This window comes from Giraffa tippelskirchi, chromosome 8, assembly GCF_054371585.1.
Source record: "Giraffa tippelskirchi isolate mGirTip1 chromosome 8, T2T-mGirTip1v1.2.pri, whole genome shotgun sequence".
In the NCBI taxonomy this organism is placed as follows: Eukaryota; Metazoa; Chordata; class Mammalia; order Artiodactyla; family Giraffidae; genus Giraffa; species Giraffa tippelskirchi.
The window spans coordinates 128,102,935-128,127,514 of record NC_137282.1 but is presented as its reverse complement, the minus strand read 5'-3'; the positions used below and the strand labels follow the sequence as shown (position 1 = coordinate 128,127,514).

At 54.5% G+C, this 24,580-nt stretch overlaps 1 protein-coding gene across 3 annotated transcripts in view; it reads left to right on the top strand.

Annotated features, from left to right (window-relative positions):
* MDGA1 (MAM domain containing glycosylphosphatidylinositol anchor 1) overlaps window positions 1-23,563 on the top strand; it is a 65,320-nt gene extending 41,757 nt beyond the window's left edge. For 2 of the 3 annotated variants that reach the window (XM_081517716.1, XM_081517714.1), the window contains 14 exons: window positions 392-588; window positions 1,341-1,473; window positions 1,702-1,971; window positions 3,963-4,292; window positions 7,274-7,570; window positions 8,604-8,888; window positions 10,492-10,643; window positions 11,661-11,838; window positions 12,086-12,109; window positions 13,110-13,262; window positions 16,816-16,950; window positions 21,935-22,065; window positions 22,221-22,329; window positions 23,210-23,563. In XM_081517716.1, coding sequence (XP_081373842.1) covers window positions 392-588; window positions 1,341-1,473; window positions 1,702-1,971; window positions 3,963-4,292; window positions 7,274-7,570; window positions 8,604-8,888; window positions 10,492-10,643; window positions 11,661-11,838; window positions 12,086-12,109; window positions 13,110-13,262; window positions 16,816-16,950; window positions 21,935-22,065; window positions 22,221-22,329; window positions 23,210-23,301 — 2,486 coding nt within the window. In that variant the 3' untranslated portion in view covers window positions 23,302-23,563. The remainder of the gene's footprint in view (window positions 1-391; window positions 589-1,340; window positions 1,474-1,701; window positions 1,972-3,962; window positions 4,293-7,273; window positions 7,571-8,603; window positions 8,889-10,491; window positions 10,644-11,660; window positions 11,839-12,085; window positions 12,110-13,109; window positions 13,263-16,815; window positions 16,951-21,934; window positions 22,066-22,220; window positions 22,330-23,209) is intronic. The other variant, XM_081517715.1, reaches the window with a different exon arrangement.
* The last annotated feature ends 1,017 nt before the right edge of the window (window positions 23,564-24,580 follow it).

Sequence of the window (24,580 nt, the reverse complement as noted above, 5' to 3'; positions counted from 1 at the left end):
GCCCTCATCAGCCACCTAGGAGTCTGCCAAGCACTGGGGCCAAGGGTCATTTCTCAGGTTATTGCAGGTGGAAGGAGCTGGCAGGCATGGCCTGATTTCCAGTCTCAGCTGATTCCTCTATCCCATGATAAGAGGGTGAAGACAGACAGCCCCCCCCCCCGCCACCTCCCAGTGCAGGTCCCTGGGGAGGGAAAGCTGAGAAGCCCACAAGTCCAGTCCCCTGTCTCCGACAGGTTGGTCAAACTTGCAGGGCTGGCAGAGCATGTGGTTCTCTGGAAACATCCCATGAGGGTGGCTTAACTTTCCCCGAGGGCTGCCAGGGGTCAAGGCACCCCTCCCCCCAACCTCGGGGTCACACAGCTCTGACTCCACTGGGGCTGTGCCCTTGCAGACCTGGACGAGCCAGTGCTGACGGTGCACCAGACAGTGAGCGATGTCCGAGGCAACTTCTACCAGGAGAAGACGGTGTTCCTGCGCTGTACGGTCAACTCCAACCCACCTGCCCGCTTCATCTGGAAGCGGGGCTCCGACACCCTGTCTCACAGCCAGGACAATGGTGTTGACATCTATGAGCCCCTCTACACCCAGGTCAGGATGGGCAGCAGCTGGCATGGCCTCCTCATGGCTTACCCCACACTCTTCCTTCTGTACCCTGCAAAGGAGGGGTGCAGGGGGGCTGAGGCCTCACCACCTGGAGTTCCAGGGACTGTCCTGACTCCAACAATTTTCTTCTGACATCAGAAGCAAGCATTCTGGTTGGGCTTCAGACAACCTGGGGTAGACAGAACCAAGACAGAAAGGTCAGGGAACAGTGATGACAGGAGAGCCCTTTAAGAACATCGCCAATTAGGAAAGCATCCCCAGGGGACAGACAAGTCATCCCCACCTGTCGCTGGCTGGCAGGGTCTTGGAAGCCCATGACAGGCACAGGAGGGGTTGGAATCAAGATGACTCACTCCCTAAGGGTCTTCTGCCATCCCAGGAGATGGTGATGAAGCCATCCTTCAGGGGAAAGCTTTCAGAGGCAGCTTTCCTAGCTGTCAAGACTCCACATGTGGCCATGGCCTGCAGGGCCAGCCCTGTATTTGTATGGATTGTGAGACAGAGTGGGGTTCCCTCCTTACCCTTCCATTTCCTCGAGTGGGGAAACTGAGGCTGGGTCCTGGCCATTGTGTACCAGGACACCCTCAGACCCTTGCAGGCCCAGGGTATGGGGGGTGTGGCATCCACTCCAGGCTCAGTCCTGAACAGGAATTTGCTTTAGCCTCTGATGCTTGGTGAATGTGTGTGAGACCCCTGGAGACCCAAGCAGGCCCCTCACCCTAGTGGTCGCTGCCCAGGGGGAGACCAAGGTCCTGAAGCTGAAGAATCTGCGGCCCCAGGACTATGCCAGCTACACCTGCCAGGTGTCTGTACGCAACGTGTGCGGCATCCCGGACAAGGCTGTCACCTTCCGGCTCACCAACACCACAGGTACAGACACCTCCCTGCCCATCCCCTTGCCCTGGGCTGAGTCCTCAACCAGGAGATGGTGCCCACCCTACACAGGACTCCAGGCACATCACCACAAGTCCGTGCCCTCCTCCCTCCTGCCTGCTCCCTCCTCCCTCCCCACCCCCTCAGAGACCCTCCCTCCTTGCTTCTCCTCCCCCACATCTAGCTCAGCCTCAGTCCCCTGAGACCCAATTCTTGTCCTCCTAGCACCACCAGCCCTGAAGCTGTCTGTGAACGAAACTCTGGTGGTGAACCCTGGGGAGAATGTGACGGTACAGTGTCTGCTGACCGGTGGTGATCCCCTACCCCAACTGCAGTGGTCCCATGGGCCAGGCCCGCTGCCCCTGGGTGCCCTGGCCCAGGGTGGCACCCTCAGCATCCCTTCAGTGCAGGCCCGAGACTCTGGCTACTACAACTGCACAGCTACCAACAATGTGGGCAACCCTGCCAAGAAGACTGTCAACCTCCTGGTGCGATGTACGTGGCTTTGGGGGTGGGGGGGCATGGGGTAGGGATCTTGGGAAGCAGACAGTGTTCCTGTTGCTCAGGAACTGGAAGGGGAAAGGGGCCTGTCTTCTTTTCCTTGGTAGGAGAGAGAGGCTGAGGAAGAAGGTTCCAGGCACTTTAGTTTCCCTGCAATTCAGGTGTCTGCCAGCAGATGGCAGGACTAAAATTTGTATAAAGTGTTTTTTTTTTAACTTTTAATTTTGTAATTGGGGTATAGCCAATTACCAATATGATGGATAGAGTTTTATTTACAGCTAACAATCTACATTTTCAAATATAACTTCAGCAAGCCAAGATGTGGGAAGGGCTGGTGTTGATCACTTTGAATTTTTTTAGATTGGGAAACTGAGGCTGCCTGCGGCTAAATTTGGACATTCTAGTCTCTAACAGAAATCTCCTGACTTCCTCCCTGTACAACGGTTTCTACAAGATTAATAGAATCAAAGTGAAAATAAAACACATTTGCACATGCTTCCTATGTAAATCTTTATTAGCAAAGCATTTCAGTAAGTATGAAGATAATTACTAAATGTAAAAATGATTAAAACTTGGAGCACAATCTAAAGAAGTACAGATACTTTCCTAACTAAATTTCAGCCTCAGTAATGATCATTAGTTGCTTGATAAGATCTTGATTTTACTGCTTTGCTATAAGGAGAAACCTTTAAATTCTTCTGCTTGTACAGCTTTAGGTTACTGTTTTAAAATTTATTTTTTAAGATTTTTTTTTTAAAAGATACAGGCTTGTTTCCAGCTTTTTAGCATTTGAAAGTAAAATACAGCTTTTGTCAAATTCAATTGAGAATCTTCTGATAAAATGAACACTCTTCTTTGTTCATCTCTCACTGACCAGTCTCTCCCTGATTCTCCTCACAAAAAAGAAGCTGGCGCTCTATAACTTTTTACTTAATTCTGATTAAGTAGTGAGAAAGATATAGTCAAACTGCAGTTATCTAATTACTACTTTTCCCTTTGATTGTACTTTTCTCATCAGAAGATTGTTTTTCTCCACCTGATTCCATTTGACCTTTAAAACCTGGCTTGATAAGATTGCAATTTACATCAAATACTTGTGGTCACCTCTTGGGGTGACATACAGCCTGTTTTACTCAGCCCAGTCCTGATTTATGGCTGTTGTATCAGAGTCCTTTCTAATGAGCACCTAATATTAAGCATTCTATCTCTTGGCATACATAAAACAATATTCAGATTTCTAAAAGAGGCCAGACCATTTTCTTTCTAAACTCTGTAAGAATTTAGAGTTGAGTTGAGTTCAGAGTTGAGTTATCCCTCAACTTGCATCTAAGATGATTGTATTAGTCTTTTTTTTTTTTTTTAAATGACACAAACTGTTGCAAAGAACCAAACAGCATACAAGGGCAAGTTAAAATTCTCCCCTTAGTTCCCTTTAGCCCCACTCTCTACACACAACCAGCAATACATTCTAGTGCTTCCTTCCAAAATTTGAATTTTGTATATTCTGGGTTTAAAACAACAATAAATATAAAGCAGCATAATAGCTAAGAACATAGGCTCAGAGTGTGAATTCAAGATGGGCTATTTAATTCTTTGAGCAAGTGGATTAAACTGTCTGAGCCTCCTTTGTGAAACAGGGACAATAAAATGCCTCCCTCACAGATTGTGGGGTGGGCTAAATGAAGACATGCATTTTAGGTGCTTAGAACAGGGCCTCTCATAGTGTATGGTCAACCGTGGCTGTGTTGATTACTAAACTGACTTTTCTGCAGCCAGCTTTTTTGAACTTTTGGAAACACATCTGACCAAGCAGGACAATTTCCAAGCAGAAAACGTGATGGTTTCTCCTGGGAATGGGGTTGTAGATCCCAACCTCCAGGAAGGCCAGCTGGAGGCAAGAAGCTGTATCTGGATGGCAGTGGTGAGACAGGGAGTCCTGGCTTTGGGCCAGCCCCAGCCACCCTTCCCTCCGCTTCCACCCATAGCCATGAAGAACGCCACATTCCAGATCACCCCAGATGTGATCAAAGAGAGTGAGAACATACAGCTGGGCCAGGATCTGAAGCTGTCCTGCCACGTGGATGCAGTGCCCCAGGAGAAGGTGACCTACCAGTGGTTCAAGAATGGCAAGCCAGCGCGCATGTCCAAGAGGCTGCTGGTGACTCGCAATGACCCCGAGTTGCCTGCCGTCACCAGCAGCCTAGAGCTCATTGACCTGCACTTCAGTGACTACGGCACCTACCTGTGTGTGGCTTCCTTCCCGGGGGCACCTGTGCCCGACCTGAGTGTCGAGGTCAACATCTCCTCTGAGACAGGTGGGCAGCTGGAGGTGGAGCAACAGAGAGGATGGAAGGGGCTGGAGAGCCCCACAGAGGGGAGGGGCAGCAGCTTGAGAAAGGGAGGCCACAGTGAGGAGGATATCATTTGTTCATGCTGCATGCATTTATTAAACACGTATTATATGCCAGGCACTGTGCTAGGCACTGCAGTAAAGTGGTGGGCAAAACAGGTTCTGCCCTTATTGGACTTACTAGCAGATGTGTTTCAGATCATCCCACAAATAAAGATATCACTGCAAACTGTGATGCATAAGAGTCAGGCAAGAGTTTCCTAAGATAGTTTTGATCTAGATCTGAGGGAGGGGCAGGATTTTAGTAGGCACAAGAGAGCAAGAGAGGTGGAAGAAAAAGGCAGGCCAAGGAATCGGCATGTGCAAAGGCATTGAGGCAGGAAAGTCCATGAACCATTTGAAGCCCTGAAAGAAGGAGAGTGGCTGGGAGAATGGAGTCAGATGAGAGTGGAGAGGTTGACAGGGGCCAGATTTTGCAGAGAATTTGGGTCTTTATACCAATAATAAAAAAAATAATGAAATAATAGCCAACATTTATTGAGTGTTCACTGTATGTTCTGATGATTTTGTATTTATCTCATTCACATTCACGATTTACTGTGTGGGGTAGATGGTTCATCTTCAGGTTTTAGAGATGAAGAAACTTAGGCTCAGAGAGTTTAACACATCAACAGATGGTAGAGCTGGGATTCAAACCCAGGCAGCCTGACTTCAGATCTTGCTCTCAGCCACCCCTGAAAGGTTTACACTTGGAAAAAGAGTTTGGAGGGAGTGACTCTGGACAAAGTCTCTGGAATCTCATTTCCAGCCTCCACTACCTTGCACTGAGTTGCTGGCTGACTTAGGCTAAACCTCTTTGACTCTCTGGGCCTCAGTCTCCTCTATGAGACACTGGATCAGATGGCCTTGGAGGCCCTTCCCATCCTGATACCGGAACAGGGAGGAGCCAGGTGAAGCTGGAGGCGTCAGGAAAGGCTTCCAGAAGGAGACAGACCTGAGCTGAGCTTTGGGGTGAACTAGGCTCCACAGATTCCACAAATCCATTTCTTATATCCTGAGCCATGTCCTGGGTGAGGAGCTGGGGAACCCAGCCATGAATACCACAGCCCCATTCTCAGAGCTCACTGCCTAGCCAGGGAGATAGACCTGCTGTGGAGGGGTCCGGCAAGGTGCAAGAAAAGGAACAACAGGAGACTACAGGACAGGAAAAGGAAAAGGAAGACTCAGGAGCTAAACGTGGGGTCTGCAGAGCATCCTGGGGACATGAGGAGGACCAGGCTGCCTGGGGCCGTCAGGGGAGACTTCTTAGAGGAGCCAGGTTCCATGTGACCATTTGCTAGGTGTAGGGGACAAGCCCAGGAGAGGAGGGACAGGGAGTCCCCAAGGTATATGAGACTTGCTGTATCCAGGAAGTATGTTCCTTACAAGTGGATCCCACAGCTGGGACTCAGGATGGGAAAGGGAAGATGAGGCTGAGAGTTGACAGAGGTAAGAGCATGAGGGCCTTGTTTCAGAGCCAAGAAGTTTGAGTTTTAACCTGAGGGCAGTATGGCCTCAAAAAGGGGGGACAGCCCTTTAGCTTGTGGGGCAAAGCAGGGTTGGGAGCTGGGATGTTTTAGAAACAGGGAAATCAATGTGGGTACAGGGCCATTTCCTTCATTTGGCTTATAAGCTTGATGCCTTGGGTATGGAAGCTTTTTAAGAACCTATGGAAATGGAGTAGAATTGGAAAAATAAATTAATTGGCTCCAAAATACAAAATGAAAACTACTGAATTAAAGTCAATAAATGTATTAATGTTTACAGAGTATACATTATGCCAACTAGATAACTGGACCTCAACTTGCCTTGTAGAGTTATTTACAATTTATATTTAATGTAGACATTTTAATTTGTTTGATGTGATATAAGATGGGACCCATGGAAGTCTTTTTTTTTTTAGTTGGACTCTAATTGCTTTACAATGTTGTGTTAGTTTTTGCTACACAGCAAAGTGAATCAGCTATATGTATACAAATATCCTCTCTCTGGAAGTCTTTAAAAGACTCTTCATTTGGGCAACGTGTTGAGTTGGATTAGGCTTGGCTGTGAATGACAGAAAAACCCTAAATAATAGTGGCTTTAAATGAGCTATATGTGTATTTCTTCTTCTTGTAAAAGTGAGCAGTCCAGGCTGGAATAGTAGCTCTGCTCCATCAAGTCCTCAGAGCCCCAGGCTCCATCTCATCTTGCTATTCTGTTCTCCTTAGCATGTGCCACCTTGTCCACAATGGCAGTGCCAGCTGCAGCCATCAGTCTGCATTCCAGCCTGCAGGAAGGAGGAAGAGAGGCACAGCCTCTCCCTTTAAAGACCCCACCCCCTTGGCCAGAATTTAGTCACATGACCACAGCCAGCCATAAGGCAGGCTGGGAAGTAGTCTTCATTCTGGCTGTGTGCCCTGCAAAAGCCCAGATAGTCTATCACTTTGGAAGGAAGGGTGAGGATGGCGGGGGACCGACTACGAATCTGTGATAATACTCCAGAAAGAGACGATGGAAGCTTTCCCTACAGCAGGGCGGGTGGGCTGGAGAGAGAGGATTAAGGGATAAATTTTCAGCAGAACTATTTAAAAAGTGGAACCCCCTGTCCCCCAAATAAGTGAATAAAAGATGGAATCCCCCAACCTTAGTAATGTTGGGGTTAGGGGATAAAAGGAATCGGCCTGGACAACTTCAGTACTCTTTCTGAATTGGGAGACCTTGAGAGGTAGAGGCCCAGGAAGTGGAGAGGGTTTGGGGGAGGGGAGTTCTACTTTGGAGAATCTGCAGGATCTGTGGGGCCTCTGGGATGGGAAAGGGAGGTTCGAACGTGGGGGCAGGGAAGCAGACGCCCCAGAGCAGAGGTCTGGGTTGGGGTGGGGTCGGGGGAAGCTCTAACCTGGCTCCTACCTCTCCCCCGCCCCGCAGTGCCGCCCACCATCAGCGTGCCCAAGGGCAGGGTCGTGGTGACCGTGCGCGAGGGCTCGCCAGCTGAGCTGCAGTGCGAAGTGCGGGGCAAGCCGCGGCCGCCTGTGCTGTGGTCCCGCGTGGACAAGGAGGCCGCGTTGCTGCCGTCGGGGCTGCCTCTGGAGGAGACCTCGGACGGGAAGCTGCGGCTGGAGCGTGTGAGCCGCGACATGAGTGGGACCTACCGCTGCCAGACAGCTCGCTATAATGGCTTCAACGTGCGCCCACGCGAGGCCCAGGTGCAGCTGAACGTCCAGTGTGAGTCCCACCGCCCCACCCAGACTACCGTCCGAGCTGTCCCTCCGGGTCCCCAGGCAGGCCTGGCGCATCTTCACCCCCACCCTCCACGTCCGACCAAACCCCTCCTCCTACTGCTGGTACCCCAACACCTCCTTGACCCCCGTGCTGTAGGACATGGAGGCCCATGACCCTTGCGGCACTTGTACCCCATCTTCATTCCCGGGGACACAGTGAGCAAAGAACTGATTTTGACAAGTGGAAATGAGAGTTTGAAGGAGGACGGACCTTCAAGGGAACACACTGCCTCCGTGTGATGAGGAGAGTTAACCTGTGCTGTGTGCTTAGTCACTCAGTCGTGTCCGACTCTTTGCGACCCCATGGACTGTAGCCCGCCAGGCTTCTCTGTCCATAGGGATCCTCCAGGAAGGAATACTGGAGTGGGTTGCCACACCCTCCTCCAGGGGATCTTCCCAACCCAGGGATCAAACCCAGGTCTCCTATATTGCAGGCGGATTCTTTATTCTTCGAGCCACCAAGGAAGCCCGAGAGTTAACCTGCCATGTGGCAAGCACTGTTCTGAGTATTTTAACGCACTAACTCATCTAGACCTTCACAACTCTGTGTATAGATTCTATTATTCACCCATTTTTACAAATAGGGAAACTGGGTCACACAGACATTAAGAAACTTTCCTAAGATCTTACAGCTATTTAGAGGCAGAGCTGGGCTTTGAACCTAAGCCCTCTTGCTCCGAGGAACATGCTCTAAACCCTGACGTTGTGTTGCTTTTCATCACACGGGGAGAGGGGACCATTTGAGGCACAAATAGAGGCCCCATCTGGGAAGCTCGGCTGGAAGTTACGGCGGGGAGGAGTAGGCATCTGCAGGTCGGGAGGTGTGGCTGTTGGGTACCCTGTGTGTGTCCGCCCTGAGACATTTCCAGGCTGGGGGGGTACGGGCGTAGGGGCGAATGCGTCGCTTCCCCGTGGGGCAGCTCCTCAGACCCTACCCCGTGGGGAGAGGCCCCGCTGACCGCTGCCTCCGCCCCCAGTCCCGCCGGAGGTGGAGCCCGGCTCCCAGGACGTGCGCCAGGCGCTGGGCCGGCCGGTGCTCCTGCGCTGCTCGCTGCTTCGAGGCAGCCCCCAGCGCATCGCCTCGGCTGTGTGGCGCTTCAAAGGGCAGCTGCTGCCTCCGCCGCCCGCCGTCCCCGTCGCCGCCGAGGCCCCCGACCACTCCGAGCTACGCCTCGACGCCGTCACCCGCGAGAGCAGTGGCAGCTACGAGTGCAGCGTCTCCAACGACGTGGGTTCGGGCGCCTGCCTCTTCCAGGTCTCGGGTGAGCGTCCCGGCGGCCCCGCCCCCCTGGGCCCAGACTCCGCCCAACTCCAACCCCGCCCACTCCCGGCCTGGAGCCCGCCCCTTCCGCCCACGTGCACCCGGTTTAGGCCCCTTGCCTTGCCAGGACCCGCCCATGCCAGGTGTAGGCTTCGCGCAGCCCTCTCGGATCTAACCAGGACCCCCTCTCGCAGCCCTTCCCACTCCGCACGCCCACTCGAGGTCTAGGCCTTCCCGTTTCAAGGCCCATTCAGACCTGGCCTCTGAGAGCCCCAACCCTGCTCAAGTCTTCACCAGGCCTAGGCTTCGCGCCTCCAGAGCCCTTGGGTACTAGCCCTTGATGGTTCTCACCCCGCTCACGCCCAGCCTGTATGAGGCATAGGCTTTGCCCCTTCCAGCATAGGCTTCGCGCCTTCCAGCTCTCTGCTTATACTTGTTCAGGTAGCAAGCAGTTCGGTCTTTCCAGCTGGGTCCCCAATTAGGTTTAGACTCACCCGCTCAAGCCCTGGGTACTGCCCCATCTCAGCTATCACTCTTCAAGCCCGTCTTCCTTTGTCCTTGGCCCCCGAAGCTGCAAATAGGGAATCTTTTCCTGACTGCAGGCCTGGGGTGAGGGGCCTGAGCCATAGCTTGGGGGGAAGGGAGAAGATGCCCCCCCTCGACAGCTTCTCTGGAACATGGAGGGTGGCGCTGGGCCAGCCAGCACACAGTTCCTGAACTATCACTCTAGAGGTTCCGGCCTCTTGGCGCCCAGAAATCCCTTTCAGTCCCACGTCTTCAAGTCATTCGAGAGGGCACTTTAGGGCTGCAGCTGGGCAGAAAGGGGTGGAGGTCGTGGTGAGAGCAGAGGGTAAAGACAAAGAGCTGATGGGATTGCCGATCCACCCCATCTCCACCTCCTGTGGGGAAAGCCAGCTCCCTGTCAGAAGCAGCGCCCCGAGGAGAGCCCGGATGTTCCTGTTCCCCATTTTACCGCACCCTGGCTCTCCCCACAGCCCCTGACTGGCCTGCTATCCCTTTAGCTCTTTTCTGGATCTCCTCACTCAACAGTGGGGGCTAGGACCACAGGTCACCGGCCGCCTCCCCAGTCCCTCCTCACCCCGCCCAGCCCTGCCAGCCAGAGGCCCCTGTGACATTTCCCACCTCCTCCCCCTCTCCCCTCTTCTCCCACACTTTCCCTGTCTCCCCACCTTTTGGTCTTTATCTCTCTTCCCTTCCTTCTGCCTCAAAATCCTTGACCCTTCTTGGTGTCTCCCCAATGCTCTTCCCCTGTGTCTTCTCCAACATCCCTTCTCTGTGTCTCCCCATGTTTCTCTTTTCTGGCCTTTCCGTGGCCTTTCCGCTCCATTCTCACCAACACCACCTCTTGGATTCCCAATCTCCCTTTCCTCCATCTGCCACCTTCCCTTCCCACCCTCATCCTCCCCAATCTCCTCTTCTCCCACCACCTCCTCTCCTCACAATATTCCTTGTTTTTGTCTCCCCCTATCCCTCTCTCTCTTCCGCCCATCCTCTTCTGTCTCCCTCTCCCATGCCTCCTCTCTCTGTGTCTCTCCCCACCCCCTACTCTTCATGGCCCCGTGCCCCGCTCCCCACCCTCTCAGCCAAAGCCTACAGCCCGGAGTTTTACTTCGACACCCCCAACCCCACCCGCAGCCACAAGCTGTCCAAGAACTACTCCTACGTGCTGCAGTGGACCCAGAGGGAGCCTGATGCTGTCGACCCCGTGCTCAACTACAGACTCAGTGTCCGCCAGGTGGGCTGAGGGGGACAGGGGCCCAGGTGCAGGCTGGCCCTGGGAGTGCTTGTCAAGCCTGGGGAAGGGGTTGAAGACACACTGACTCTCTTATAGAAGGCTCTTCTGAGCCAGAGCCACAGTGTTCTGGACACAGCAGCAGGAGCTGGGAGTCTCTGGGGACCTATCCCTGCTGAACCCATGCTCTGCACACAGCCCTGGGAATTAGGCAGGAGTCTGCAGGGTTCATGTGGGGGAAGGGAGCAGAGCCGTTTCTGCTCACAAAACACAGAATCTGCTCTTACATCAGAAGCTTAAAGCAGGAGCGTAAGTCTCACCCACAGTGTCTCTAGGATGCAGGGTCAGAGCCACTCTACTGGTCTTGTGTCCAGTCTCATTCCATGTGGTTCCACCCAGCTAAGGGGTAGTTGGGTGGAGGGTAAGAGGTGACCCTGGGGCAGACTGCCTAAGCTAAATATCAGTTCTGTATTAATTTGGGCAGGCTACATCTGTTTGGCCTCAGTTTCTTTATTTGTAAAATGGAGGTAGTTATAATATTGCACCTGATAAGGCCATTGTATTGAGGATTAAACAAGTTAATAATCACATTGCATTTGGAGCAGTGCCTAGCACATATTAATTGTTCAATACTTGTTCATATGTGTGCTCAGTTGTGTCTGACTCTCTTGCGACCCCATGTACTGTAGTCCACCAGGCTCCTCTGTCCATGGGATTCTCCAGGCAAGAAGACTAGAGTGGGTTGCCATTTCTTCCTCCTGACCCAGGGATCGAAAATCTCTTACATCTCCTGCATTGGCAGGTGGATTCTTTACCATGGCCCCAAGACAGCCCTGGGAGGGGGGCATGGAAGGGGTGATTGCTCTGTCTTACAGATGAGGAAACTGAGGGCCTGGCTTCCTAGTCCTTTGCTCTTTCTGCTCCTCAATGCTGCCCCCGCAGTGTCACACCAGGGTCTGGGCAGGTGCTCAGGTGGAGGGCATGGCCTATTGGGCATCTGGGGACTCCCTGTATCTACAGTTGAATCAGCACAACGCCCTGGTGAAGGCGATCCCGGTGCGGCGTGTGGAGAAGGGGCAGCTGCTGGAGTACATCCTGACCGACCTCCGAGTGCCCCACAGCTACGAGGTCCGCCTCACGCCCTACACCACTTTTGGGGCTGGAGATATGGCCTCCCGCATCATCCACTACACGGAGCGTAGGTGGTGGTGGCGGCGGTGGGATAGGTGGGCCCATCTCACACTCAAGGGAACCCTCCATATTTCCCGCGTGGTTCCTGAGCTTGGGGTTCCCCAATCTGCAGTGTCCTACTCTGTTACTGCAGGCCAGGTGCTTCTGGCCCCCAGTCCTGCTCTGGGGACTCTGTTTCCTGGTCTTAAGCCCAGGCACCCTCTGCACAGCCCCACACCTTGGTTCTGACTTGGTTTTCCTGCTTGCTTTCTCAGCCATCAGCTCTCCCAATTTGTCAGGTGAGATACCCCTGCCTACTTCTCTTTACCTTTAGGGTCACAAAAGTTCCCCTGGGAGGGAGGAAGGGACCCCCAGGAGACACCCAGAGAGAAAATAATGTGGAGGCCCGCCATTGGCAGGAGAAGCAGGAGGGAGCAGGGTTGGGCTTGGAGATATTTGCATCTGGGATTTATTCTGGGGCTTAAAGGCTTGAAGGGAGGGTGGAGTCAAGAGGACATCTCTAACTCAGGGTCTTTTGTCCTCGCTCAGCACCGTTCACTGTCCCCAGAAGAAAAATGGAAAGATAGGTTAATCCACCTTCTCTGTTCCCTGGGGCAGGGGTCCTTAATCTGAGATCCATGGACTGACTGCCCCCCAAATGATCAGAATTGGCCCATGAAACTGGAACCTGGAAGGGCCTACAAGTACTTCGTTATTTTCCCTAACTTCTCACAGAAATTTAACCTCCCCTTAAATGATGCATGTAGGAATATGGTGTAATCATTACCTGATTGACTTTGTCACCAGTGGAAATCCAGTGTTTTTATATCGCCTAAAAGTTGTTGCAGATATCTGTAAACATCATTTCCATTCATTAGTGTTTCAAAACTACAGTACTTAGACCTAACACTAGATCTTGTGATTTAGTTAGATAATAGAGAAACCCACTTATTATTATATCACACATTTGTTTTTCGATGACTATATTTCAGTATAATATGATTTCCTTTGTAACCCTATGCTATTCATTTTATGCACCTAAATAATCTGCGATGGGGTCCTTAACTTCATTAGACGTCAGAAGGGTTTCTGGCACCAAAAAGTTTAAGAAGTCCTGTTCCGGGAACAGATGTGTCAAGGGCCCTGTTGCCTGCTTTCTGGAGCCTTGGGATCCTGGGTCCACTACTTGGATGTTTGGGAGCTGCCTCGGGGGTGACCAGGAAGTTAAAACTGGATGAGGGGATCCGAGTAGGCTGACCCTCTTTGTCTCACTCCCTCCCCACCCTGCCCTGACTGCAGACAACACCTGTCACTTTGAGGATGAGAAGATCTGTGGCTACACCCAGGACCTGACAGACAATTTTGACTGGACCCGGCAGAATGCCCTCACCCAGAACCCGAAGCGCTCTCCCAACACTGGTCCCCCTACTGACATAAGTGGCACCCCTGAGGGTGAGGACATGGACTGCTGCTCGGAATGGAGAACTGCTTCAGGGAGGGGTCTAGCGCTGGGGAGCCCAAATCTGAGGGGGAGACACAGCCCTGTCTTTGGGGAGCCCCAGTCTGAGGGGAGACACAGCCCTGCCTCAGGGAGCCCCAGGCTGAGGAGAGACACAGCCCTGCCTCAGGGAGCCCCGGTCTGAGGGGAGACACAGCCCTGCCTCAGGGAGCCCCGGTCTGAGGGGAGACAGTCCTGCCTCAGGGAGCCCCGGTCTGAGGGGAGACAGCCCTGCCTCAGGGAGCCCCAGTCTGAGGGGAGACACAGCCCTGCCTCAGGGAGCCGCAGTCTGAGGGGAGACACAGCCCTGCCTCAGGGAAACCCAGTCTGAGGGGAGACACAGCCCTGCCTCAGGGAAACCCAGTCTGAGGGGAGACACAGCCCTACCTCAGGGATTCCTAGTCTGAGGGAGATACAGCCCTGCCTCAGGGAGCCCCAGTCTGAGGGGAGACACAGCCCTGCCTCAGGGAGCCCCAGTCTGAGGGGAGACACAGCCCTGCCTCAGGGAGCCCCAGGCTGAGGGGAGACACAGCCCTGCCCTCAGGGAGCCCCAGGCTGAGGGGAGACACAGCCCTGCCCTCAGGGAGCCCCAGTCTGAGGGGAGACACAGCCCTGCCTCAGGGATTCCCAGTCTGAGGGGACATACAGCCCTGCCTCAGGGGCCCCCCAGTCTGAGGGGAGACACAGCCCTGCCTCAGGGAGCCCCAGGCTGAGGGGAGACAAATCTCTGTCTTTGGGGAGCCCCAGTCTGAGGGGAGGCACAGCCCTGCCTCAGGGAGCCCCAGTCTGAGGGGAGACACAGCCCTGCCTCAGGGAGCCCCAGGCTAAGGGGAGACAAATCTCTGTCTTTGGGGAACCCCAGTCTGAGGGGAGACACAGCCCTGCCTCAGGGAGCCCCAGTCTGAGGGGAGACACAGCCCTGCCTCAGGGAGCCCCAGGCTGAGGGGAGACACAGCCCTGCCTCAGGGAGCTGCAGTCTGAGGGGAGACACAGCCCTGCCTCAGGGAGCCCAGGTCTGAGGGGAGACACAGCCCTGCCTCAGGGAGCCCCGGTCTGAGGGGAGACACAGCCCTCCCTCAGGGAACCCCGGTCTGAGGGGAGACACAGCCCTCCCTCAGGGATTCCTAGTCTGAGGGAGATACAGCCCTGCCCTCAGGGAGCCCCAGTCTGAGGGGAGACACAGCCCTGCCTCAGGGAGCCCCAGTCTGAGGGGAGATACAGCCCTGCCCTCAGGGAGCCCCAGTCTGAGGGGAGACACAGCCCTGCCTCAGGGATTCCCAGTCTGAGGGGACATACAGCCCTGCCTCAGGGACCCCCCAGTCTGAGGGGAGACACAGCCCTGCCTCAGGGAGCCCCAGGCTGAGGGGAGACAAATCTCTGTCTTTGGGGAGCCCCAGTCTGAGGGGAGGCACAGCCCTGCCCCAGGGAGCCCCAGTCTGAGGGGAGACACAGCCCTGCCTCAGGGAGCCCCAGGCTAAGGGGAGACACAGTCCTGTCTCAGGGAGCTGCAGTCTGAGGGGAGACACAGCCCTGCCTCAGGGAGCCCCAGGCTGAGGGGAGACACAGCCCTGCCTCAGGGAACCCCGGTCTGAGGGGAGACACAGCCCTGCCTCAGGGATTCCTAGTCTGAGGGAGATACAGCCCTGCCTCAGGGAGCCCCAGTCTGAGGGGAGACACAGCCCTGCCTCAGGGAGCCCCAGGCTGAGGGGAGACACAGCCCTGCCTCAGGGAGCCCCGGTCTGAGGGGAGACACAGCCCTCCCTCAGGGAACCCCGGTCTGAGGGGAGACACAGCCCTGCCTCAGGGAGCCCAGGTCTGAGGGGAGACACAGCCCTGCCTCAGGGAGCCCCTGTCTGAGGGGAGACACAGCCCTCCCTCAGGGAACCCCGGTCTGAGGGGAGACACAGCCCTGCCTCAGGGATTCCTAGTCTGAGGGAGATACAGCCCTGCCTCAGGGAGCCCCAGTCTGAGGGGAGACACAGCCCTGCCTCAGGGAGCCCCAGTCTGAGGGGAGACACAGCCCTGCCTCAGGGAGCCCCAGGCTGAGGGGAGACAAATCTCTGTCTTTGGGGAGCCCCAGTCTGAGGGGAGGCACAGCCCTGCCCCAGGGAGCCCCAGTCTGAGGGGAGACACAGCCCTGCCTCAGGGAGCCCCAGGCTAAGGGGAGACAAATCTCTGTCTTTGGGGAACCCCAGTCTGAGGGGAGACACAGCCCTGCCTCAGGGAGCCCCAGTCTGAGGGGAGACACAGCCCTGCCTCAGGGAGCCCCAGGCTGAGGGGAGACACAGCCCTGCCTCAGGGAGCCCCAGGCTGAGGGGAGACACAGTCCTGCCTCAGGGAGCTGCAGTCTGAGGGGAGACACAGCCCTGCCTCAGGGAGCCCAGGTCTGAGGGGAGACACAGCCCTGCCTCAGGGAGCCCCGGTCTGAGGGGAGACACAGCCCTCCCTCAGGGAACCCCGGTCTGAGGGGAGACACAGCCCTGCCTCAGGGATTCCTAGTCTGAGGGAGATACAGCCCTGCCTCAGGGAGCCCCAGTCTGAGGGGAGACACAGCCCTGCCTCAGGGAGCCCCAGTCTGAGGGGAGACCCAGCCCTGCCCTCAGGGAGCCCCAGTCTGAGGGGAGACACAGCCCTGCCTCAGGGATTCCTAGTCTGAGGGAGATACAGCCCTGCCTCAGGGAGCCCCAGTCTGAGGGGAGACACAGCCCTGCCCTCAGGGAGCCCCAGTCTGAGGGGAGACACAGCCCTGCCTCTGGGGAGCCCCAGGCTGAGGGGAGACAAATCTCTGTCTTTGGGGAGCCCCAGTCTGAGGGGAGGCACAGCCCTGCCCCAGGGAGCCCCAGTCTGAGGGGAGACACAGCCCTGCCTCAGGGAGCCCCAGGCTAAGGGGAGACAAATCTCTGTCTTTGGGGAACCCCAGTCTGCGGGGAGACACAGCCCTGCCTCAGGGAGCCCCAGTCTGAGGGGAGACACAGCCCTGCTTCAAGGAATCCCCAGTCTGAGGGGAGACACAGCCCTGCCCTCAGGGAGCCCCAGTCTGAGGGGAGACCCAGCCCTGCTCTCAGGGAGCCCCAGTCTGAGGGGAGACACAGCCCTGCTTCAAGGGATCCCCCGTCTGAGGGGAGACACAGCCCTGCCTCAGGGAGCCCCAGTCTGGAGGGAGACACAGCCCTGCCCTCAAGGAGCCCCAGTCTGAGGGGAGACAAATCTCTGTCTTTGGGGAGCCCCAGTCTGAGAGGAGACACAGCCCTGCCTCGGGGAGCCCCAGTCTGAGGGGAGACACAGCCCTCACCTGCTAAAGATTGAGAACAAGAGAAGCTGCGACAGAGCTAAGAGCTCACAAGTGCTGGCCCAGACTGCTGTGCTCTGAGGCAGGGAGGACAGATTGGGGTGGTGTGAGGCACCTAGGATTCATATAGCTGATACGTGAGCAGAAAAGGAGTCAGATGGAAAGAGGGCTGGGAAGGCTGAGGAGGAGAGTGTTGGTACATCTCCACTTCTCTGCAGGCTACTACATGTTCATTGAGACATCAAGGCCCCGGGAGCTGGGGGACCGTGCGAGGTTGGTGAGTCCCCTGTACAACGCCAGCGCCAAGTTCTACTGTGTCTCCTTCTTCTATCACATGTACGGAAAGCACATTGGTGAGTCGAAGGACCAGGGAACCTGCCTGAGTGAGTGCTGCTTCTCGGAGGGGGCAGGGGTCCACAGGAAGCTGGGGACTGGTCTCCCTAGGCCTGGGCTTTCCAACTCGGCCAGATCACAGGGAGTGTGATTGTAGAGAGTGTGAGCAGAATCTGGGCAAGAGGGAGGTCCAGAGAGCCAGCTTGTCTGAGGGCTTGAGGTGATCAAGCCTTCCCGAATCTGCAAAGAAAATGGCTTCAGCAGGATGAGGTGGAAGTCTTAGAGGGGATGGAGAAGTCAGCTAAGACGCTACATGTATTCATTGCCTGCCAGGTGACTTTCTGGATGCTCTGCATCTGTAGTCTCACCAACACTCACAGCCACAGAATGAGTGAGGTGTTACCATATAAACCAGAGAGGTTAAGCTTATGCCCAAGATCACACAGCAGCCCAATACTGCTGACTCTCCCAAGCCCTAAACACAGTGTTGGAAGGGAGCTGCTTTGTGAGCAGCGAGAGGAAGTCCTACTTCCTACACACAACTGTGAACCCAAGGAGTGTGCCCTTTGGGAAGAGAGGGTTCTGGTAGGAGCGTCACATTAGTCAGTGAACTCGTCAGTTGAGCCATCACTTCCAGACGTCCTGCTCTGTGCCTGGCTTCAGGTGCTGCAGAGAACAGGATGGACAGATTCCTCATCCTCTTGGCACCTCCAGTCAAGTGGGAGAGACGGACATTAGTAATTAGTAAATAGTAATAACTATTAGTAATTAGTATTAGTAAATACTAATTAGTAATTAGTAAATACTAATTAGTAATTTAGTTATTAGTAAATAACTAATTACACCAGGTAGAATTTAGCAACCACTGTGATGTGTGTCTGCAACAGCAGGACGGGGGTCAAGACAGCTGATAACAGGGAGACTTGACTGACTCTGGGGACCTGATTATGGAAGACTGCTGAGGAAGTGACAATTTTAATTTTGTTTGTTTGTTTACATATTTACGGGAAAGGTAATGTCTTTTGCACAAGTCAGAAGGTACAAAAGGTACATAATGAGAGTCCCCCTCCCATCCCAGTCTTCCTGCCGCCTAGAGTACCTCTCCAGAGGTAATCAAGGTACTAGATTTGAGGGGCGGGGGGGGCAAACTTCCAGAAATGCTTTGTGTGTATAGAAGCCAGTACACATGTATCCTTTTTCCCTACATTTTATGTACAGTGTTCTGTGCCTTGCTTTTCCCTCAAAACTGTATCTCTTGACAGTCATGCCTTAAGAGGTCACAGAAATGTTCATTGTTCTCCTTGGCTACACAGCAGAGGAAGTGACTTTAACCAAGTGTAGACCTAAAGGCTCACTGTGAAGTGTCCACAGCTGGAGCAATGGGTCAGGCTAAATTAATGAACTAGAATGAGGTGTGGATGGGACCTTCTGCATCCTCTGGAGTCCTCCAGGCTATCTGCACAATCCAGTTCATTCATGACTGGGTCTGGACTTCGTGAGAAGCTTCCTGTGAGATAGGTGGGGATGAGGATGAACAGGACCACGCTGCCCAGCTAGAGTAACCAGTTCAAACCAATCCTGGTTTGCCCCAGCCTTTCCCACCTTTAGCACTAGAAGTCCCACATCCCAGGCAAACCAGGACAGGTGGTCATTTTGTCCTCAGCTCAGGAGGAGCATGGAGGACCCAGCTGGCAAGAAGAGCATGTTGGATACAGTAAGGCCCTGGGAGATTAAGCCTTAAGAGCTGGGATGCCTGGGTGCCTGGGAGCAGAGAAATCCCTGAGGGAGCTGTCTGTGTTCCAGAGCTTGCTAGGTGTCCCCCAGTAGGTGGGACAAACACCAATCATTGAAAACTTCTGGGAGGCAGTCCTGAATTCCACCTGAGGAAGATGCTGTAAGCATCAGATCTGCCCAGCAAAGGAGTCGGCTATTCTTTCCCTGGGTAGGAGGACCGTCTAGCAGGGGAGCTGTGGAGGGGACCCCTGTGCAGGGTAATGTTACTCCCCTGCTCATCCCTCTTCCTTCACTGTCTTCTCCAGGCCTCCCAGACCTGGTCCACCCCTTCCTGCTTCTCTGATCTCATTTTCTGCTGCTCTCCCGTGACTCCACTCAGCTCAAGCACACTAATTTTGCTTTTCTTTATATATTTGAGGCAGGTTCCTTTATGCCTTCCAGGCCCCTGACCTGGAATGTTCTCCCCCTCTCCATTCAGGTCTCCTTGGAGAGGTCCCTGACAGCCCCATGTAAAACATTTCTCCATCCCCTTCCTGTGTTATATTCTTTATTGTGCTTTCCACCCAAGGAGCATAAGCTCCAGGAGGCATGGTGCTTTGTCTTATTCATGGATGTGTCTCTGGTGTCTAGAACAGAACCTGCTCAATTAGGCGAATGAGTGAATGAAAGGGAGGTAGTGGAGGCTGGACTTGATGACCCCTGAGGTAACTTCTAACTCTGAGATGCTATGAAAGTCCCTTTTCAGTCCTGATGACATAGAAAGTTCTTCACTGAGCATTCAAATATTGAAAGCAGATAGCAGTTTGATGGGGGCTTTCCCTCTGGAGTCAAATGAGAGAAGATGAGAATCCCAGTTAACTACCACTCCACAGAGTGGGGAGTGCTCTGGGCAAGAGGAGCTACAGTTTAAGGTCTCAGAGTTCGCAGGAAGCACAGAACCACCTCCAGCCTGGGAAGACTTCCTGGAAGAGGTGGTGTTTCAGAGAGACCTTGAAGCACAAAAAAGATTTGGTCAGGGGAACATAGCAGGGGAGGGCATCTCAAGCAGTGGGAACAGCTCAGGCAAAACCCAGGGCCTGCAAAGCTGGACTATGTCCAGGCTGCAGCTTGTAGCTCAGTTCAGCTCCGGAGGTGACAAAGAACATAGTGAGCAGGCATCCTTAGGGCTCTGGCTGACCCTGTGAAAGGCTGTCAGGAAGAGGGGAGATCTTGGAGCTGGTGGGATGACCAGGGAAGGGGGCAGAACTTCAGTTTTGGTTTAGCAGTGAAAAGGTGGGCTTCTCCCATTTGAGTCCTTGGGACAGGGTGGTGGAGGAGAAAGGAAAGGTTTGAAGATTGAGGCTAGACCCTGGGGATTCGGGGATTGGGATAGGAGAAAAATCTCCAAGAAGGGGGAAGAGAGGGAGGTCCCCTTTGGGGCTGGTGAGAAGCCCAAAAGACATCGGGGCTTGGGCCCTGCCTATGCCAGTGTGGCACCTCCCGGCCCTCTGGGTGCTGGCTGCAGCCCTCTGAGGGCCCCATCTGCTGCAGGGGTCCCCACAGGCCTCGGATCTTTGGTGTGTTCCTCCCCCAGGCCTAGATCTGCTGCTGGGGAGGGGTGGGCATTTCCTGCTGTCCTGGTCCCTCCTCTCCCCACCCCTCCCACCCCACCTGGCAGCCCCAGGCACCAGCTGTCCCCAGACCTTGTGTCTCGCTGGCTCTCCTTGGTCCAAGCCAACTCCTTTGCTCTCAGGCAGGTAACATTTGGTGGCCCTCCCCCACCAGGGGTCTGTCTATCTGGTGTCACAGATGGTGTGGCTTTGTCTGTGGACAGTGCCATGAAAATGCCAGGCACCAGGTGCCACCTAAGATTGATTCCCCTTCCCTCTGAGCCAGGTCTTCATGTCACAGGGGGCTTGAGATAGGCTGGCAGCGCCGGTGAAGGGGCACGCCCTTGCCTGGGTGCTCCTCCTCAAGGCTGGATCCACTCCTCCTTTTCCATCGCCTGTCAGCACCTCCACAATTCCAGGCCCCTGGGTCTGTGGGCAGAGGGGCTCAGCACCCCTAGGTTAATAACTTCAAAATTTCACACTTTACCACAGCTATGTAGCACATACACTAATATTTTTCTTTAAATCACCTCCTTTTTTCTTAGCTTTGTCCTAAGCATCAATATTAGAGAAGTTGTGAGTTTGAAGTGCTCACTTTATTCACCTCTTAAAACATTAAGTATTACATTTTTATTGAGGTATAATTGACATTATATTAATTCCAGATGTACAACATAATGATTTGACATTTGTGTATATTGCAAAATAATTGCTACAATAAGTCTAGTTAATATCTATCACGAGAATTTTTTTTCCTTATGATGAGAACTTTTAAGATCTACTCTCTTAGCAACTTTCAAATATGCAATACAGTATTAGTAACTGTAGTCACCATGCTGTACATTACATCCCCAGGACTTATTTTATCATTGGAAGTTCAATCCTTTTTAGTTTCTTCATCCATTTCACCTACTTGCCACCCTCCAAGTATTAAATTTTTGAATTTGGTTCCTGTACCTTCAGGGGGCTTCCCTGGTGGTGCTAGTGGTAAAGAACCCACCTGCCAGTCCAGGAGACATAAGAGACGTGGGTTCGATCCCTGGGTTGGGAAGATCCCCTGGAGAAGGTAATGGCAACCCACTCCAGTATTCTTGCCTGGAGAATCCCCAAAGACAGAGGAGCCTGGCGGGCCACAGTCCATGGGGTTGCAAAGAGTCAGAGATGACTGAAGCGACTCAGCACAGCATAATGACTGGTATCTACCATTATATGGACAGAGGAGTCCTTGGGGTTGCCAAGAGTCAGACACAGCTGAAGCAGCTTAGCACACACTTAACCTGCAGAAATCATCGCAGTAGCATCGCGTACCACCAAGTGTGTGCACTATGTACTTTGGGAATCTTGCTTTGTGTTCAGACTTGGGCCCCAGTGTCCTAGGACAACTCTCCTGCCTAGAGGAGGAAGGGTGGGGGTGTGTGTGGGTGGGGGGATTACTGATTCGGAAGGAAGGGAAGACATGAAAGAAACTTTGAAAATTGTCCTGGTGAACGGAAGCCCTGGTGTCCTCTCTTTCCCACACTGAGGGCCCCTCTGGGATAAGAGGATGCTGACCAGTCTGCAGTGGGGAGGAGGTCCCGTCCAGTGGGGGCAGGGCTGCGGGCCCTGGTAGGGATTTGAGGGTGGTGAATGGGGAAAGGTGAGAGTGGCCCCTCACCGCCGCCTCTCCTCACACCCCACACAGGCTCCCTCAACCTCCTGGTGCGGTCCCGGAACAAAGGGGCCCTGGACACGCACGCTTGGTCCCTCAGCGGCAATAAGGGCAATGTGTGGCAGCAGGCACATGTGCCCATCAACCCGAACGGGCCTTTCCAGGTGAGTCACCCAGGCCCGCCTCTCCTTACAGCACTCCCAGCAGGAGCTGAGGAGAAAAGCATGCAGAGATGGGGGGACCTTCCTGGGAGACAGAGGGTAAAGGCTGGGAGCAGAACCTCCCTCACCATGCTCCCTGCTCTCTGATCCCACCCCAGATTATTTTTGAGGGTGTCCGAGGCTCAGGCTACCTGGGGGATATCGCCATAGATGACGTCACCCTGAAGAAGGGGGAGTGTCCCAGGAAGCAGATGGATCCCAATAAAGGTGCAGGGCAGAAAGTGGGTGGGTGGGGGTGCCTGTGTCAGGGGAGGTGTTGTTGGTGTCTGAATTGGGGTTCCGGGTAGCGGGGTGATGGGGTGCATGTGTTAGTAGCTGTGGGAACAGGTACTGGTATGATTGGTACCCACCTCGGGCCCCACCCTGGTTCAGGCTGTGGGCTGTGTGGAGGACAATGAGACGACCAGACCCTCCTGTGAGCTAAGTTTACAGTAGCAGTGTCTGTGTGTGTGTGTCTGTGTGTCTGTGTGTCTGTGTGTGTGTGTCCACATGTGAAACCATACCCCTTCCCACATTGGGGGCCAGGTGTTTGCCATAATATCAGCTCGAGATTACCAAGTAATTACCACATACCAGGCAAGGTACAGACACCTGTATATGTATGGTCTCATTCATTCCTCACCACAGTCCTCCGGAGTGGCTCTTCCACTCATGTTATTTTTATTTTATTTTTACTTTATTTGTTTTTGTCATTCCCCGTTTTCTTTTTACCTTTGGCCACACCACAAGGCATGTGGGATCCCTAGTTTGCCAACCAGGGATCAAACCCCTGCCTCCTGCAGTGGAAGCGTGGAGTCTGATCCGCTGAGTGACCAGAAAAGTTCCCTATTAGACTCATCATATAGATGAAGAAGCTGAGGTCCCTGAGGTCAAATGAATTGCTCTGTGTCTTCCTTAGTGAGCCACAGGACAGGATTTGGACCCAGCAGGCAGAATTAACGCCCACCTCACATCTTGTGCGTGTCCTTGTGCACAGAGTGGGGGCAGAGGAATGACCCTCCCATGGCCTGCCTGTCCTCCCGCTCCTCCCTGGCCCTGCCGAGCTGACCAGAGCCCCGGCCTGTGTCCCTTCTCTCTCCCATCACAGTGGTGGTGATGCCGGGCAGTGGAGCCCCCCACCAGCCCCTCCCACAGCTCTGGGGGCCTGTGGCCATCTTCCTCTTGGCGTTGCAGAGATGATGAGAACTGCGTGGCGCCCCCACCCCGCCCCCCGGCACACCAAAGTGTCCGCATCGTACCAAAGACTGACCCCACACCAGCCGGGGTGCCCAGGGGCAGGGCCGCCTGCCGGGGAAGGTGCCGTCATCGGCTGCGAGGAGGAGCAGAGGACAAGGACAAAGGCCCGGCACTGAGGCCCTGGAGATGGTTGTTCGACACACGCACACACTCACACCCACACTCACACACACACAGAGATATTAAAGCACAAGTTTCTATCCAACCTGCCAGCACCTTCTTTACTACAGAGACAGGGGACTCGCCTGAAACGCCTCCGCCACCCCAGGGACCTCGGCGCCTTGTGGTCCTTGGCGTGGCTGCAGCCGCAGCGTGTTTCTGCCCTTCCCCTGTCCCCGCCTCAAGGCTCAGCTCAGCCCTGTGGCTTCCCCAGCAGGAGCCGCAAGGGGAGCGGGCATAGGAGCTCTGCCCTTGGCTGGACTCTGGGACTCCCTGGGATGGAGGAGGCCGGGGTCAGAGGGGCCAAGAGGAACTCTGTGAGCTGTGTGGACGACACGCGAGACGAGGCTCGAGCTGCACGGAACTCGGTTCCCAGAGTGAAGGCCAGACGCCGGAGAGCCCAGGTCACCCCCAGCGCCTGGCTCATTCACTCCCGGGGTGGCATATCCGCCCCCCCCACCACCATCACCACTGTGCCCCCTTTGAAGGGAGCCAGTGCAGGGTCTTGGGCCTGGGCAGTCTGAAGACTGACCCCTCCCCACCGCCCTCTCCCACTGCACCCGACCCCACAAGCAGCTTGATTCCTGAGAGCACAGCCCCCACCCTGGTCAGGGGCCTAACCTCAGCCTCACCCTGCATCCCCATCCCCGCTGCATCCCCAGGAACCAGGGGAGGGGTGGTGGCCAAGCCATTTTCTGGGATGAGGTTTGACTTTGAGAGGAGCAGAGGAAGTCCTGCCCTTATGATTTCATGCCCGCATGTTGGGCACTGATTTTAAGGGTAGAGTGAATCCTCTGTTTCTTATATCCCTGCCATGAAGGGGTGCTCTGGGCAGGTGTATGGGGGGCTGTCCTGTCCTCCTCCACCGCAAAGCAGTGTCTGGTCGTCTCTTCCTTCTCCACCCAGGGTCAGTGAAGGGAGAGGGGTTTGTCGATGGCATGGGGGGACTGTTGCTGGTCACCATATTCCCTGGGAGCTGAGGCTTATGCCCCCAAACTGAAAAGAGGCTCCATGCCCTTGGTCTTGAGTTGGGGGGCTGAGGTGGGCATGAGGGGACCTAGAC